The 14,997-nt window shown below is 38.2% G+C and overlaps 3 protein-coding genes across 4 annotated transcripts; 2 read left to right on the forward strand and 1 right to left on the reverse strand.

Moving 5' to 3' along the window:
- Nucleotides 1–3,510: 3,510 nt before the first annotated feature.
- On the forward strand, nt 3,511–5,644 carry LOC106438194 (UDP-galactose/UDP-glucose transporter 1). The gene is made up of 6 exons (XM_013879282.3): nt 3,511–3,766; nt 4,197–4,294; nt 4,384–4,514; nt 4,610–4,640; nt 4,730–4,833; nt 4,909–5,644. The coding sequence occupies exons 1-6, from the start codon at nt 3,663–3,665 to the stop codon at nt 5,437–5,439; spliced, it is 999 nt and encodes a 332-aa protein (XP_013734736.1). The 5' UTR covers nt 3,511–3,662; the 3' UTR covers nt 5,440–5,644.
- Nucleotides 5,645–6,000: 356 nt separating this feature from the next.
- Nucleotides 6,001–9,562, reverse strand: LOC106438192 (transcription factor MYB88). Of its 2 annotated transcripts, XM_013879280.3 has the most exons (10): nt 9,395–9,562; nt 8,888–9,126; nt 8,734–8,780; nt 8,588–8,644; nt 8,428–8,500; nt 8,301–8,356; nt 8,008–8,193; nt 7,592–7,913; nt 7,004–7,492; nt 6,001–6,926 (listed from the first exon to the last, which is right to left on the reverse strand). In XM_013879280.3, exons 2-10 carry the CDS (start codon nt 8,990–8,992, stop codon nt 6,816–6,818), a joined length of 1,446 nt encoding a protein of 481 aa, XP_013734734.1. In that variant the 5' UTR covers nt 8,993–9,126; nt 9,395–9,562; the 3' UTR covers nt 6,001–6,815. The 2 variants fall into 2 exon arrangements, with proteins under 2 accessions (XP_013734734.1, XP_048605243.1); XM_048749286.1 differs by lacking the exon at nt 9,395–9,562 and having other exon boundaries at nt 8,888–9,354.
- A 1,478-nt stretch (nt 9,563–11,040) lies between these two features.
- On the forward strand, nt 11,041–11,568 carry LOC106413025. The gene has a single exon (XM_013853872.1). The coding sequence runs from the start codon at nt 11,041–11,043 to the stop codon at nt 11,566–11,568; it is 528 nt and encodes a 175-aa protein (XP_013709326.1).
- Nucleotides 11,569–14,997: the final 3,429 nt, after the last annotated feature.

Raw genomic sequence — 14,997 nt, forward strand, 5'->3', positions numbered from 1 at the left:
ATCTGACTGAACCCAAATATCATCTTTCACACTTTCTTTGTGTTTTCATGCTAGCTTCATGGTAAGTGTTAGCTTGACTAATTTCTGGTTGTTTTACTATGTACACTATCATATTTACCGTACACATGTGCACATCCATATTTACTGTACACAAGTACATTAATATACTTTATCGTACACACGCACAGTAAAAATGAAGATGACAATGATAATGGTGATGATGTTGATGATGGTGTTGGTAAGTTGAGTAATCCGATATGAGTAATCCGATATGGTAGAAATATTATCAAGGCTGTCAATCTCATATTTTTGTCGTGGGTATCTTCTAGACTCATATAATGCAAACTAAATTGAATTTTGTGTTTTGTTCATCAACTTGTTGTTCTTCATTTTGTTGACATATAATACTATATACTATCAAATTATCAATCATCATATGTGTATAATGTATTACACCGCGGAACCCCATTTTCTTATATTTTGCCTAGTTTACTTTATTACATATCAGAATCAACTTCTGTGTTTTTTGATTTTTTTCAAATATATTAGTATTTTGTTATAAGAAACAATTAATGTTGGTTGGTGGAGACAAAGAGGATCTTGGAGATAAATAGTACATTAATTTCAAAATGTACATGTGTACATTAACTTCAAATTGAACATGTGTCCACTTACATATGTTCTTTAAACTACATGTGTACACATACATATGTTCTTTAAACTCTTAAATTCAACCAAATTGCACCATGCTTTCATACAAGAGTTCTTCATACAATATCATAATTAAAACATCAAATATATTTGGTTATATTCTAACAACTTTTTGTGTACACTCTTACAATTTTTTTGTGTGTACACTCTAACAATTAGCAAACAACATCGAAATTCGCTCGTATTGTACACATGTACAGGCTTTTTTATGTACATTAACAATTTTTTTTTTGTTTTTCATTATTGATATCTCACTATTTTTATGAGTTTTAAAACATATTCTAATTCATTTTAGTCATATAGATTGTATATAGTTGTATATATATATATATTTCTATTTACATTTGATTGAATTTGGAGTGAATAATTGAAAGTTTACGACTAAATTAATAGGTTATTTCTGCAATTTGGAAAGTTAAAGGTCGAATAGTAAACTTCCGGAAGTTCAAAGTCCCGTCAGTATAATTATGGAAGGTCTGGTCTGTACAATTAAAAAGTAAAGAATCAATTTGAAAGAGAGAGAAGAAAAATAAAATTGAAAACTGTGGGATCCATTTAGTTAGAAGAATAAATGTAATTAGCTCATAGTTGTAAAAAACTGCTCTAGGAGCATTACTTACACATTTCCTGTTTTCTAAGCACTAATGAATCTTCAAAATCTCTTGAAGATGAGGAGACAATAAGGTTTCTAGAATTGTAAAACTATTGATCCAAAGATTTACATACAAATCTGATGAGCTCGAGGTTGAGTTTGTCAGGGCGGAGCATGTAAGCGATAGAATTTCGGTTAAACCAAGTTTTCAGACGAAGATGGATCGTCCACAGAGGCATCAAAGGAGATGGCGACATTAGCGAATCTCCATTGCGAGCTTTGTGGGATCTTGGTGCTTTGGCGAGTGAGGCGAAATGTTAGGTGGAGGAAAAATCGATAATCTTCTAGAATATGACAGGAGTAGATGTTGTTGCTGAGATGAAGTTGTATGTTGTTATGGAGCCTCCAGGATCAAAATTAGAGTTTTCGTCGCTGAGGCCGCCGATATAAACTCTATTGTCGCTAAAAAAAAAATTTTAGAAAAATAAAAGTATATTGTGTCTGAGCCGTTAGATCACGAAAAATAGATCATTGGTTGTGTAACATCCCGTCTAAACTAAGCATTTAGTTTGTTTAGTTAATGAAATGGACAATTAAAAACAAACCAAGTTAGTCCGTGTAATTGGGTTTCGTTAGAATAAGCGTGCCAGAAGCACAAAGTGACCACGCTGTTATAAAAAGTGTTATAAGTGACCTGCAATGTAATACTTTCATTCAATAATAGTTTTGCTTCTTGTTGTACAAAACAAGAGACTAAATGGTTGGTTATTCAGAATAGTTTCGTTCCCATAAATTCTCAAATTAGTTTCTTTTTTCGTTTTTTAGACAGGTGTACGTGGTTGGCAACACATTACGAGTAAGGTCGAACGATATTGTAGTCCTTTTTTTTGTCGGCAATTGTATAACATTAAAAGCAACTTGATATATGATATCTCCAAGTGATTGGTATGAATTATCAATCACAAGAGGTTTTAACTACGAAGCATGTGATGGGAACACGACAGAAAGTATGTGAATAGTAAACTTTTGACTATTTGAAACTCTTCAATACTTATTTGTCAACCATATCATAAGATATCTATTAATTATGAGTAAAAGTACGTATACGTAATTTATACTACCTCCATTCCAAAAGTTAGATGTTTTAGATTTTTTTCTTGTTCCACAAAGATAGATTTTTTATATTGTTAAAGTATTTTTTATATTTTTGAGGAACATTAATGGAGAATATTTGAATTGATTAAATTTCATTGGTGGAAAGTTATCGGAAAGTGTATAATAAAGTTAAAAATAAATTAAATTATAAATATTTATTAAAATTCTTAATAAGCGTGCATACTCTAAAAAATCTTATTTTCAAGAACAGAGAAAGTATTATTTATGAGTGCATATCGGTATTTATTTATTGTCATATTTTATGAGTCCAACCTTTCTTTCACTTGTCAACAATATTATCTTCTTTGCCTTGAAACAAAAGCATCTTATCACCTTTGATTTTACAACATCTATTAGTACTACTTTACAATTATTCATATATAACTTGATATTTACATAATTACATATCAATATGTAATAGAAGTTTCTTATGTTGTCCTCTGAATAGTTCTATCAAAGCTATTAGACAATAAAATTTGTGATTGTTGAAGAAAAAATACGAATCATGTCATTAGTAACACGACAAAAATGAGTGTGAAAAGTAATCTTTTGACTATTTCAATCTCTTATATATATATATATATTCAGCCACATTATTTAATCATATTTTAAGCTTTCAACCGTACTTTATTTGTCAACCATATATCATCTCTTCCTTTACGTAAAAGTATATCTTATCACCTTTGTTTTGATAAACATTATTCAATAGTATTTTATAAACAATTCATAAAATATTTATGTATCAATATCATCAACCATTTTCTCATTTTTCCATGAAAATTTATGTTACAACTTTTTAGAAAATTCAATATATGAAAATTCCAAGTAAATCAAATATCAAATGGCCCCCAATGATTGTAACCGTAACCCACTCTGGTCAACTTCAAAGCAGCCAGCCACCGAAACTTCCTAACATGTTGCAATAACGTGTGGTTTTAATAGCAAACAAACGGTGTGTAGTTTCCCTTTCTACCTCAGACACGGAGACCATTTCACAAGCTGAGCCCCAAAATGGTATTACGCGTCATCTTACCCAATCAGAAGCGTAAAGCGAGATCACCAGTCCAGTGTTTAACCTCCACGTGGAGCATCGACGTCTATTTTCGCGCCTTTTTGTAACAAATAATAAAAAATTAGTCCAAAACAATAACATCTCGGTCGCCGGAGGAATAATCGGCGGTGCGGAGGCGTTTCCCTGAGGGAGATGGAGGCGAATGGATCTGGATTCCGGCGAATTCTGCTGCTGGCGTTGTGCGTCTCCGGAATCTGGTCCGCCTACATCTACCAAGGCGTTCTTCAGGAAACTCTGTAAGTGCAATTCGTCACATCGGATTCGGATCGATTCTCGTCTTTCCAATCGTCATTTGATCGGTTCGACTTGTTGTGGCGACATTGTTGCTAATTTATATCCACTTAGACTACATTATGGGCGCCATGATTCGTCTGCAATTGCTATAGATATAGATCATGCAGTAGCTTTGTTCTCAATCACCAACAAGGATTTGGTTTATGATTAAAACTCTTGGATTACTTAGTAGGTGGTGTTTAGAGATCACATGTTAAAGTCTAATTGCGAGATATCTTTTAATTTAACAGCCTTAGGGGATGTAGAACCTCCTCCTAGTCCTCCAAGTAATAATCATCATCCCAAACCTGTGGTTGGAAGTTATAGAGACATAGCTACGGTAAACTTTTACTTGGTCCATGGACTAAAAAGTAAATTGCTTTTTCTCATTAGGTCTACAAAGAGATTCGGTCCAGATGAGAAGAGGTTCGAGCACCTTGCATTCTTGAACTTGGCTCAAAGTGTAGTCTGCTTGGTCTGGTCTTTTATTAGTGAGCATTTGTCCAATCCCATCTCTATCTCCTTTATCATGGAATACATACAAAATGGAGCTGAAATATAAATCTGATTTTTGGTCCAGTGATTAAGCTTTGGTCAAACACCGGCAACGGTGGTGCACCATGGTGGACGTACTGGAGTGCCGGCATCACTAATACCATTGGTCCTGCCATGGGGATTGAAGCCTTGAAGTATATCAGTTATCCAGCTCAGGTAACTTTTTTACCTGATCAGTCATACTCAGATCATGGATTTTGATTACTTCTTAGGGTAAGCGATGGGTTGAGCTCTGATCTTGCTTCTTGCAGGTCCTGGCAAAATCTTCAAAAATGATTCCAGGTAAGGTATCTCTATCTGTAGTTTTCAAATGTTAAATCCATTATCATCTCGAAAAGATTATTATGAAACACTCTTTTACCATGATGCAGTTATGCTGATGGGAACTTTGGTTTACGGAATAAGATACACTTTCCCTGAATACATTTGCACCTTTCTTGTCGCGGGAGGAGTAGCTGTGTTTGCTCTTCTTAAGGTATGCAAATCATCTCATCCCAAAGCTTTGATCACCGCATATTTGTAATCTTATGATATATTTGGTTCTTTCCAGACAAGCTCTAAGACAATTAGCAAGCTAGCACATCCAAATGCTCCCCTAGGCTATGCACTTTGCTTCTTAAACCTCGCCTTTGACGGATTCACAAACGCCACCCAAGACTCCATTGCCTCAAGGTACCCGAAAACCGAAGCTTGGGACATAATGCTGGGGATGAATCTATGGGGCACAATATACAACATGGTCTACATGTTTGGATTACCACAAGGGATGGGATTCGAAGCATATCAGTTCTGTAAGCAGCACCCGGAAGCGGCATGGGACATTTTAAAATACTGTCTATGCGGTGCGGTGGGACAAAACTTCATATTTATGACGATAAGTAACTTCGGGTCACTAGCTAACACGACCATAACGACGACAAGGAAGTTTGTTAGCATAGTTGTGTCATCGGTAATGAGCGGGAATCCATTGTCGTTGAAGCAATGGGGATGCGTTTCGATGGTGTTTGGTGGTTTGTCTTATCAGATTTTCCTTAAATGGAGCAAGTCGAAAAGAGTGGAGAAGAAGAAGCAAAAGAGTTGAACGAATGAGCCAAAGCACAAAATGTGTTTAGCTCCTGTCTCTTGTTACTTTTTTCTCATATCTCTAAACTGTGTGTTTTAGATTTTTCCTTTCAGCTGTTTATGTTTAACCAACCGAAACATAGAGTCTCAAACCAGGTTAGTCAACTGTAAAACTAGTGATGCAGAGAGGTAATAGTAATGATGATTCAAAAATATGATTTAAATTTTGTGATCCAATCTTTACTAAAAACTAAGGACATTCTTGGTCGGTTCGACCGGTATGGGTCAGTCTTGAAAACATTGATTACGAACTGAAAACCGGTTCAGAAGAGGACTAATAAATAAGAGCGGTTGAAAGTTTTCAAACTAAAAAAGGTAGAAAGTGATGATTACGTTTTGTCTTCCACTAACTAACATACTTAACTCTTGCCATTTTAAAGAGAAGCAGATCCGGGTTCAACTAAGAACCCTCTTCATTTTGAAGTTTTGTTTCTGCAACTACATACAGCCACGGAAGGAGGAGAAGAACATGAAAGCATAGCAGGTAAGTTTATAAAAACAATAATAAAGATAGTATAGATTTCACACCAAAATCAAATCGATTTCACTAATATAATCATCTCTTTACAAATCACATGAATCTTCTGAGAGGGAAACAAAGGGGAAACAAAAAAAAATATTTTTTCTGTTTTTCTTCTTCTCACACCTATGAGAAGTTACACTACAGAAAGAAAATGGGTTGAAAGAAAAGTTATTTTTTCTTCTTCTCCAAAACCTTATGCTAGTCTTGGCTTATCTTTTCTTCTTCTTCTTCTTCTTCTGTCTGTTTTTTTCTAATCATTACTGTATAAAGAAAGGCGACATGCCTCTCTGAAGTTGTTACTATATAGGTTTCTTCTGTACAGAGAATCAAGAACACAACAAATCAAGAATTCATGGGGGAAGGCAAAGACCCAGATTATGTATCTGGGTTTGACCCTAAAAGAGGGGGAGATGAAACCAAAGAATCTTTCTTTTTTTTCTTAGACACACAAACTATAAACCGAAGAAACACTCATACTTGAAGCCTTTTTTTAAGTATGATAATGATGATAAAAGGAAACTCTCCTAGTGAGTTGAATGCTGAGTATCTGAGAGAGAAACTCAGTTTCTGAGATAGGTCTAGACTTACTAGAAATGTTACCTTTAACATTCTATGGAGTCTAGACCACTGAGGGGGAAAAAATGCAGATCATGGCACGCCCGCTTCACTAAAACTTTTTCAGGCCGATATGGCTGCAAAACCTATGAAGAAATATCTAAGCAAAAAGAGAAGAAATGCATGTTATGTCCTACTCCATGAGGACACAACTGCGGTTTTAGGTTCGTTTTTTTTTCTGGTTGGGTTGGTTTGGTTTACAAACTATCAAGAAGGACTCTTTTGCAAGGAGGTGGTTGTGAAGGATTAGCACTCGGACATGGATATGGGGACTCCACACCCAGTGTTTTTAGAAGAAAGCTCCTCTCCTGCAGTGACACAGATCAGTTAGTTCCATTCCTATAAAACTATACCAATTCAAATGATTCAGTGCAAGCTTACTTACACTTTCAGAGAATTGAGGGCTTGGGATGCCTGCTGCTAGAGATCTGAACAGTGGAGTGACTTGAACGGGCGAGTTAAACTCTTCTTCACCAGACATGGGCACAATCTCACTACAGTTCTTTAGGATATCATCATGACAAGTTGAGAGTAAACCCTCTTGTTCCACAGTTGCATCAGACACAATCCCTTGATCCTGTAGTACCTCCACGACACTTTGCTTCTGAGATATTGTCTGAGTATCAGACATTGGTTGCTGTTGGGTCTTATCACCAGACAGGTGCGGCATTACAGTTGATCCTGAGCTATTCTCAGAGCTTGCAGGTGAATCATGGAGATCAGGTTGCCTATAAGATGCTTGACTAGCTTCATTACTACTCCTCAAATCTTCAACAAGATCCTTGAACTCCTCCTCAAGCTGGAAATCCATCTCCGGAAGTCCATAACGGAATATATCATTCTCTTTGCTTTTATTCAAGAAATCCTGCAGGACCTGCACATTAGTAGCACCAACAACAACAACACTTATGTTATACTTATACAGCTTCTTGAAAGTGTTGTCTAATCACAGCAAAAGCGCATAGTTAGTTACCTTCCATGCATTCTCCATGCTTTGTTCAGTGTTGTCTGAGTTAACTTTATGCGCCAATGAACTGAGAAGCTCGGCTTGTTGCATCAAATATGTTACCTTTGGATCATCCTTCTTAAGAAACGCTTCTTGATTACCTTTGTGTTTACCCTCAACATCTTTCACACTGCCTGTTTGATGCTCCTCCGTGCTATCTCCACTTGCGGCATTGTGGGGTAGTACCGAAAACGGAGGTCTAACCTGCTGATTCACACCTGAATGAACCTTTATATGTGATCTATCCCCATAGCTACTGATCTCTTTAAGGTTTGGAATGTGACTTCTCCTGAAATAAGAGCACAAGGACAAAACATGTCAATCCACATTTCAAAGCTTTCTTCTTTGAATCCAAAAGAGAAAACCCAAAACAAGTTTCTCACCTGGTTTTCTTAGCAATAGGAGATTCACTTTCGACTTTGCAGGGTGTAGTAACACCATCTGGGAACAGCACTCTCTTGTTGTTTGAGTTCACAGAACAAGCAATACTATTCTCTTTAGCCATGGCTTCATACTTGGCTCTCTTCTTGCACAGTGTTGTGAACCTGTTCTTCACTGCATTATCAGTTCTACACAACAAACAAGAGAAGAACATATTACCATCTATACTTTCATTTTCATAACTTGATTCATAAAAAGCTTTTCTTTATGTTCTGTAATAGATATATATATATACCTGCCTGAGACCACTTTTGCTATCTCAGTCCATCTGTTCCCAAACAGTCTCTGTGCCTACAAAACCAGACACACACAAAGATCAGACACAAACTCTATGGGATTAAAAGAAAGATGTCTTGTCTAACCTCACACAAAAGTGTATCTTCTTCAGGGGTCCAACCTCCTCTCTTGAAATCAGAGTTTAAGTATGTATACCATCTGCAAAACCAAAACCCATGATCCGATTTAAAAAAAACAAAACAAAACACCAGAAACAATCATCTTGATCAGAGTTTTAAACCAGACCTTCTTCTACACTGCCTTGTGCTCTTATCAGTAAACTTAGATGCAATGATCGCCCAACTGAGAAACCAATTAACACAACAAAACATCAGAATCAATAAAACATAAAACTTTGTCCGAGAAAATTGTAAGAAAGAGAAGAGACTAACTTTTGAGTTCCATTTAAAGTGATTTGCTGTCTGAGTATATCATCCTCCTGCAAAACTCAAAGCAAAACCTATCTCAGAGACTAGACAGAGCAATGAAACAGAGATTCATTATTATTATATATATATATAGAGAGAGAGAGAGAGGGGAAGAGACCTGTTGAGACCAGGTAACAAAATGACGCTCCTTCTTTTTGGAATCATCTTCTTCGTTAATAACGAACTTATTCTTCTTCGTAGTCTTCTTCGTTGTCTCTTCCATTGTAATATATTTTTCTCTCTCTCTCTCTGACGCTCTCCCTCTGTTAATATTCTTTGTCTATTCTTCGACGCTCCTTCTCCCTTTATTATAAAACCCACAGCCACGAGACGACCCCTCCCAACTTTTTTTCTTATCTGGAAAAATAAAAATCCAAACTTTTTTCCAGGAAAAACAAAAAAACAAATACTAATAATAATAAAAAATCACTTTGGAAAGGGACTTATATATTCATCACTCGTGCTTTTAAAACCCTCACAGAATCGTCTTGATTCGTAAGTTTTTTTTTTTATTTCACAACGGTTGAGTTTCAAACAAAAAAACGAAAAGGGTTGTTTTTTTAGAAAGAAAGAAAATAACAAAAGTTGAGATTTTTTTCCTAAAATTGAAATATAAAAGAATCACCTTTTGTTTCTTTGGTATCAGGATTCATGAATCATGAGCATCGGTTTCCTTTAGTAACCTTCACTGTTATTTGGAAACAAATGAAAATTGATCTCTTTCTCTCCGTCACATGACTCCTCTTTTTGAACTCTCATCTCTCTCTCTCTCTCTCTCTCTCTCTCTCTCTCTAAATTATATTTTCAATGATTTTGGGAATTTAATGAAAATAAATAAAATTATTAAAAATAAAATAAAGGGGCAACGTCTATGGATTGGGGGGGGGGGCTAGTGCGCGGGTATGAAAGGAAGTTTGAAAAATAACGCTGAAATCCATGTGTCTCCTCCACCCATTCATGTTTTTATTTATTTTTCTTTATTTCGATTTGTTTCTTTGTAATTACCACATCCATACGGTATTAGTATTTCTTTTTTTGTTTTTGAACTAAGGTATTAATATAATTTCATGATTTGTATAGATACAAGAAAGTCTGATACATTCAAAACTTGCCTTAAGTTACACACAACGGAACGTGGTGATTTAGTAGTTTGTGGGGGAATATGATTACTTTTATGGTTCGGTTCTCTAATTGTTTTTAATTACAAAAAGAATTTTTCAAAGTGTTTGCATTTGAACAGTGCACATGGTTTGATTCGTGATCTTCAAGCGATAAATTAGTGTCTAGAATACGGTTTTCATTTTTTTCGCTCTCATTTTCTACTTAATTGTGTTTAATATACAAGTATTTAGTTTGAAATATAACTGATGATAACACTTGTTTGACATAGTGCAAGAAAAAGTTTAGCTTGATTTGATACATACAATTCTAGTCTGAGTAGAATTTAAACTTTTAATATTTATATGTTAAGATTAAAATTATGTTCGCGAGGTGTAATCAGGCGCAATGTTTTTTTCTCTCTCTCACTTCTCTCTATCGATAATCGCTTGGAAAGATGCATTTTCTGGTCTCTGATGTCTTGTCGGACCGTGATGAGGCTTCCTCTTCCCCCTCCTCATTTGTCTCTTCTTTTTTGGATATCGAGCAGGAATAGTTGTGGTTTGTAGGATTTAGCGGCGGTGTGTCTTTCTCTTCTTCGACTTTAAATAAAATTTCTGGCGCGACGGATCTATAGGAGAGTGTCGTGGCTGCTTGAGGACAGTGGTGAGGTTTCTATAGACTCCGCAAGTCAGTCATCAAGATTAGGTGCTTGTACTGAATGTTGTGAGGTGGTTTCGACGACGATGGAACTCTTTTGGGGATGACGGTTCCCAGTTCTACTCTCCCTCTTTGAATTGTAGCTCCTCTTGACCGGATTGAAATGGAGATGTGTGTGGGCTTCAGGATTTGATCGACAGCGAGACACTTGTAGTATACAAAGCTAGGTTTTTGAGAGTTGGTTCTTTGTTGGTGTCGGTGTTTGAGAATGAAAGAATATGCCCCTATTCTTGCGGAATATTATTCTGTTTGTAACAGCCCCTATATTGTAGGAATAGTTAGCTCTCACGTGTAACAGCTTGGCTGATATATACCTTTGTAATCTTGTGAATACATCAAGGAAATCATTCAAACTAACATGGTATCAGAGCAGGATTCTTCTTGATCCTTCTCTTTTTCATCCTTCTTTTTTCGTTTGCTATCTCCCAAACACTCTTCTACAATCAAACTATCATGGCTACGGTTGAGAGAGCATTTGGAGTGACAAACATCAAACATCACATCCCACTGGTGTTGGATCTAGACGTGTTCAACTATGATGCGTGGAGGGAATTGTTCCTCACGCACTGCTTGACATTTGACCTCTTAGGTCATGTCGATGGTTCGACTGTACCAGATGATGATGACGACGTTTTATGGAGGAAACGTGACGGTCTTGTCAAGCTCTGGATTTACGGGACGCTTGCACCACCGCTGTTCAAATCATCCTTCAAAACTGGTGGAACAGCCCGCGACGTGTGGCTGCGCATAGAGAACCAATTCCGTAACAACAAGGATTCTCGAGCTATTCAGCTTGACAATGATCTCAGGACGAAGGAGATAGGGGATCAAACTGTTCGCGAGTTCTCTCAGGAACTAAAATCAATCGCTGATCTACTTGAAAACGTTGATGCCCCTGTTTCCGACAAGACACTTGTCATGTACATGCTCAACGGGTTGAATGAGAAATATGACCACATCATTAATGTGATCAAGCATTAGAAGCCTTACCCAACGTTTGAAGAAGCTCGCAACATGCTTGAGCTAGAAGAAACCCGGTTGAAGAAGTCCACCAAAGTCACTGCCTCACACAAAGACAATGCCTCCTCCTCTACGGCGCTTGTAACCGCTGACTCCACGTCACGACCGGACACTCAGCAACGCCAACAGAATCAAAAAAGGGGAAACAGAGGTAATAGGCGAGGATCTCGTGGAAGAGGCCGCCACAACTACAACTTTAATCAGCGGCAGAACTACATGAACTGGAACATGCCACCACCTCAGTACTGGAATGCCCCGTTCAACAACTGGCAGCAGCAGCAACTCAATCCATGGATGTCTTATCCATCAAACGCCATGCAACAACGCTCATTCTCCCAACGACCAACAACTACATCACCACAAGAGGCACACATGATGGATAACAACTACCAACCTACGCGAGACTTCTCAGAGATGTTCAATACCATGACTCTCCAAGAACCTAGCAGCAACTGGTACATGGATTCAGGAGCAACTTCACACCTAACTTCAACGCCAGGTAACCTACAGTCTGTTGATAAACTGAACACCAAACACACTGTCATTGTTGGAAACGGCTCTTCTATCCCTATTTTATCTGGTGGAAATTCTTTCCTTCCTTCCACCTCTCGTCCCTTACATCTAAACAAAGTTCTTGTTGCACCAAATATAATCAAAAACTTAATCTCTGTAAGAAAATTTACAAGAGATAATTGGTGTTCTGTTGAGTTTGATCCATTTGGTTTTTCTGTGAAGGATCTTCAGTCTCAGAAAACTCTACTCCGCAGTGAAAGCTCTGGAGAACTCTACTCGGTCCCGTCGCATCTCCAGCGACCTCAAGAACATTTAGCTTTTGTTTCAGCTTCTCCTTCTTTATGGCATAAGCGTTTGGCACACGCAAATAACGAGAAATTAAAATCTCTAATCTCTTCTAGCTCTTTCATTTGTAATAAGGACAGCATTCCCTTTTGTAATGCTTGTCAACTGGGTAAACACATTAAACTTCCTTTCTCTCAGTCATCTAATAAAACTTCAAAACCGTTTGATATTATCCACTCGGATATTTGGACATCTCCAATACCAAGCCTCAGCGGTATTAAGTATTATGTTCTATTTCTCGATGACTACTCTCACTTTGTTTGGGTCTATCCCTTGAGACAAAAGAGTGAAGTGTTTTCTAAATTCCTTCATTTCACTACTTATGTTAAGAACCAATTTGAGGCAAATATCAAAGCTCTTCAATGTGACAACGGGGGGGAATATCAGAATACTCAGTTCTCAAAACACTTTGATCAAAATGGGATTCTTTTCAGGTTTACCTGTCCCTACACTTCTCAGCAAAATGGCAAAGCTGAAAGAATGATTCGCACTTTAAACAATGCCATCCGCTCTCTTCTCTTTCAAGCTCAGATATCGCCAACGTTTTGGGCTGAAGCTCTTCACGTTGCGTGTCACATCACAAACATTTTGCCCTCTTCCTCCATTAACAAGCAAAGCCCTCATCAGGTTCTTTTTGGTAGCCCACCAACATACAATCATCTTCGTGTGTTTGGATGCTTGTGTTTCCCTAATGTCAATCATTCCAACCTTCACAAGCTGGCTGCTCGCTCTAAGCCATGTCTGTTTTTAGGCTACCTTGTCAATCAACGAGGCTATCGATGTCTAGACCTCAAAACCAACCAAATCATAATGTCAAGACACGTTATCTTTGACGAGTCTACATTTCCTAAAGCTCAGAAAACATCCTCTCCCCAAACAACGTACACCTTTCTTGATTCTGCAACATCACCTATGTTTCAGTCTATCCTTCAAAATCAATCTCTTTTGCCACCAAACACTATACCTCCGCCACCAACTTCACCAGCTGCTCCACATGCTCCAACTCAAACCAGAGTCATCCCTCAAGCTCCTGCACCGAGGATGACAACTCGTGGTCAGCTTGGTATAGTCAAGCCAAAGAAAATCTTTTCTCTTCTTACTTCCTCTGCCTCTCGCATTCCAAACAATCATCAAAAAGCTTTGTTAGATCCCAATTGGAATCCGGCAATGACAGAAGAATATCATGCTCAGGTTATCAATAAGACATGGAGGCTTGTACCACGGCCAGTAGGTGTTAACATAATTAACTCTTTGTGGCTGTATAAGTTGAAACTTGATGCAGAAGGCAGACCAAAAAGACACAAGGCGCGCTTGGTAGCAAATGGAAAGTCACAAGAAGAGGGGATAGACTACGATGAGACCTTTAGTCCAGTGGTGAAACCGGCGACAATCAGAACGGTGCTCAATGAAGCGCTAAGCAGAGGATGGCAACTGAGGCAATTAGACGTCAAGAATGCGTTCCTTCATGGCACGATCACGGAAGATATATACATGCATCAGCCTCCCGGTTTTGTAGACAAACAACATCCGCATCACGTTTGTAAGTTGGAAAAGGCATTGTATGGCCTCAAGCAGGCCCCTCGCGCATGGAATGCTCGCTTCAGCTCATTCCTTCAGCGTCTCGGGTTTGTAACTACAAAATCAGATGCTTCTTTCTTTGTTTACAAAAACAACAATGACCTTGCCTATCTCCTTTTATACGTTGATGACATAATCCTCACTGGCTCGAGCCCTGCATTGCTACAAAGGATCATTACAAGTCTACAAAAAGAATTCCCAATGACAGATATGGGCAAACTCAGTTATTTCTTGAGAATCAAGGTAGAATATAACAATGCTGGCATGTTCTTGTCTCAGAAAAGTTATGCAACAGAGATCATCGAGAGAGCTGGAATGTCAGACTGCAAGCCGGTTTCAACTCCAGCTGACGTCAATTCAAAGCTGTCTGCGGAACCAGGAGAAAAAATCGCAAATCCTAAGCAGTACAGAAGCCTCGCAGGTGCTCTTCAGTACCTTACCTTCACACGCCCAGACTTAGCCTATGCAGTGCAGCAGGTATGCCTCTTTATGCATGATCCAAGAACGCAACACTTGAACGCACTTAAACGCATCATACGCTATGTTCAAGGCACGAAGGGACATGGCTTACAAATGTACAAGCCGACCTCTACCAGCATCACAGCCTACTCTGATGCGGACTGGGCTGGATGTCCGGACACCAGACGATCTACTTCAGGTTACTGTGTCTATATTGGCGACAACCTAATCACCTGGTCATCCAAACGGCAGCAAACGGTCTCTCGCTCCAGTGCAGAAGCAGAATACAGAGGCGTGGCGAACACGGTTGCAGAGACGTGCTGGATACGCAACTTACTCTTGGAGCTTCATCGCCCAGCTTCTCGTGCCACTCTTGTTTTCTGTGATAATATCAGCTCAGTATACCTATCAGTCAACCCGGTAAAACACCAGCGCACCAAACATGTCGAATTAGACATTCACTTCGTAAGGGAAAAGGTCGCGTTAGGACAAGTC

This window comes from Brassica napus, chromosome C2 (assembly GCF_020379485.1).
Source record: "Brassica napus cultivar Da-Ae chromosome C2, Da-Ae, whole genome shotgun sequence".
In the NCBI taxonomy this organism is placed as follows: Eukaryota; Viridiplantae; Streptophyta; class Magnoliopsida; order Brassicales; family Brassicaceae; genus Brassica; species Brassica napus.

Excerpts from the sequence above, each read along its gene's own strand:
- LOC106438192 (XM_013879280.3), bottom strand. The coding sequence starts at position 8,992 with ATGGAAGAGACAACGAAGAAGACTACGAAGAAGAATAAGTTCGTTATT. Across the intron at positions 8,645-8,733 it reads ACTTTAAATGGAACTCAAAA|TTGGGCGATCATTGCATCTA; the intron begins GTTAGTCTCTTC and ends TTGGTTTCTCAG. Across the intron at positions 8,501-8,587 it reads ACAAGGCAGTGTAGAAGAAG|ATGGTATACATACTTAAACT; the intron begins GTCTGGTTTAAA and ends TTGGTTTTGCAG.
- LOC106438194 (XM_013879282.3), top strand. The coding sequence starts at position 3,663 with ATGGAGGCGAATGGATCTGGATTCCGGCGAATTCTGCTGCTGGCGTTG. Across the intron at positions 3,767-4,196 it reads GGCGTTCTTCAGGAAACTCT|GTCTACAAAGAGATTCGGTC; the intron begins GTAAGTGCAATT and ends TTTTCTCATTAG. Across the intron at positions 4,834-4,908 it reads CTGTGTTTGCTCTTCTTAAG|ACAAGCTCTAAGACAATTAG; the intron begins GTATGCAAATCA and ends GGTTCTTTCCAG.
- LOC106413025 (XM_013853872.1), top strand. The coding sequence starts at position 11,041 with ATGGCTACGGTTGAGAGAGCATTTGGAGTGACAAACATCAAACATCAC.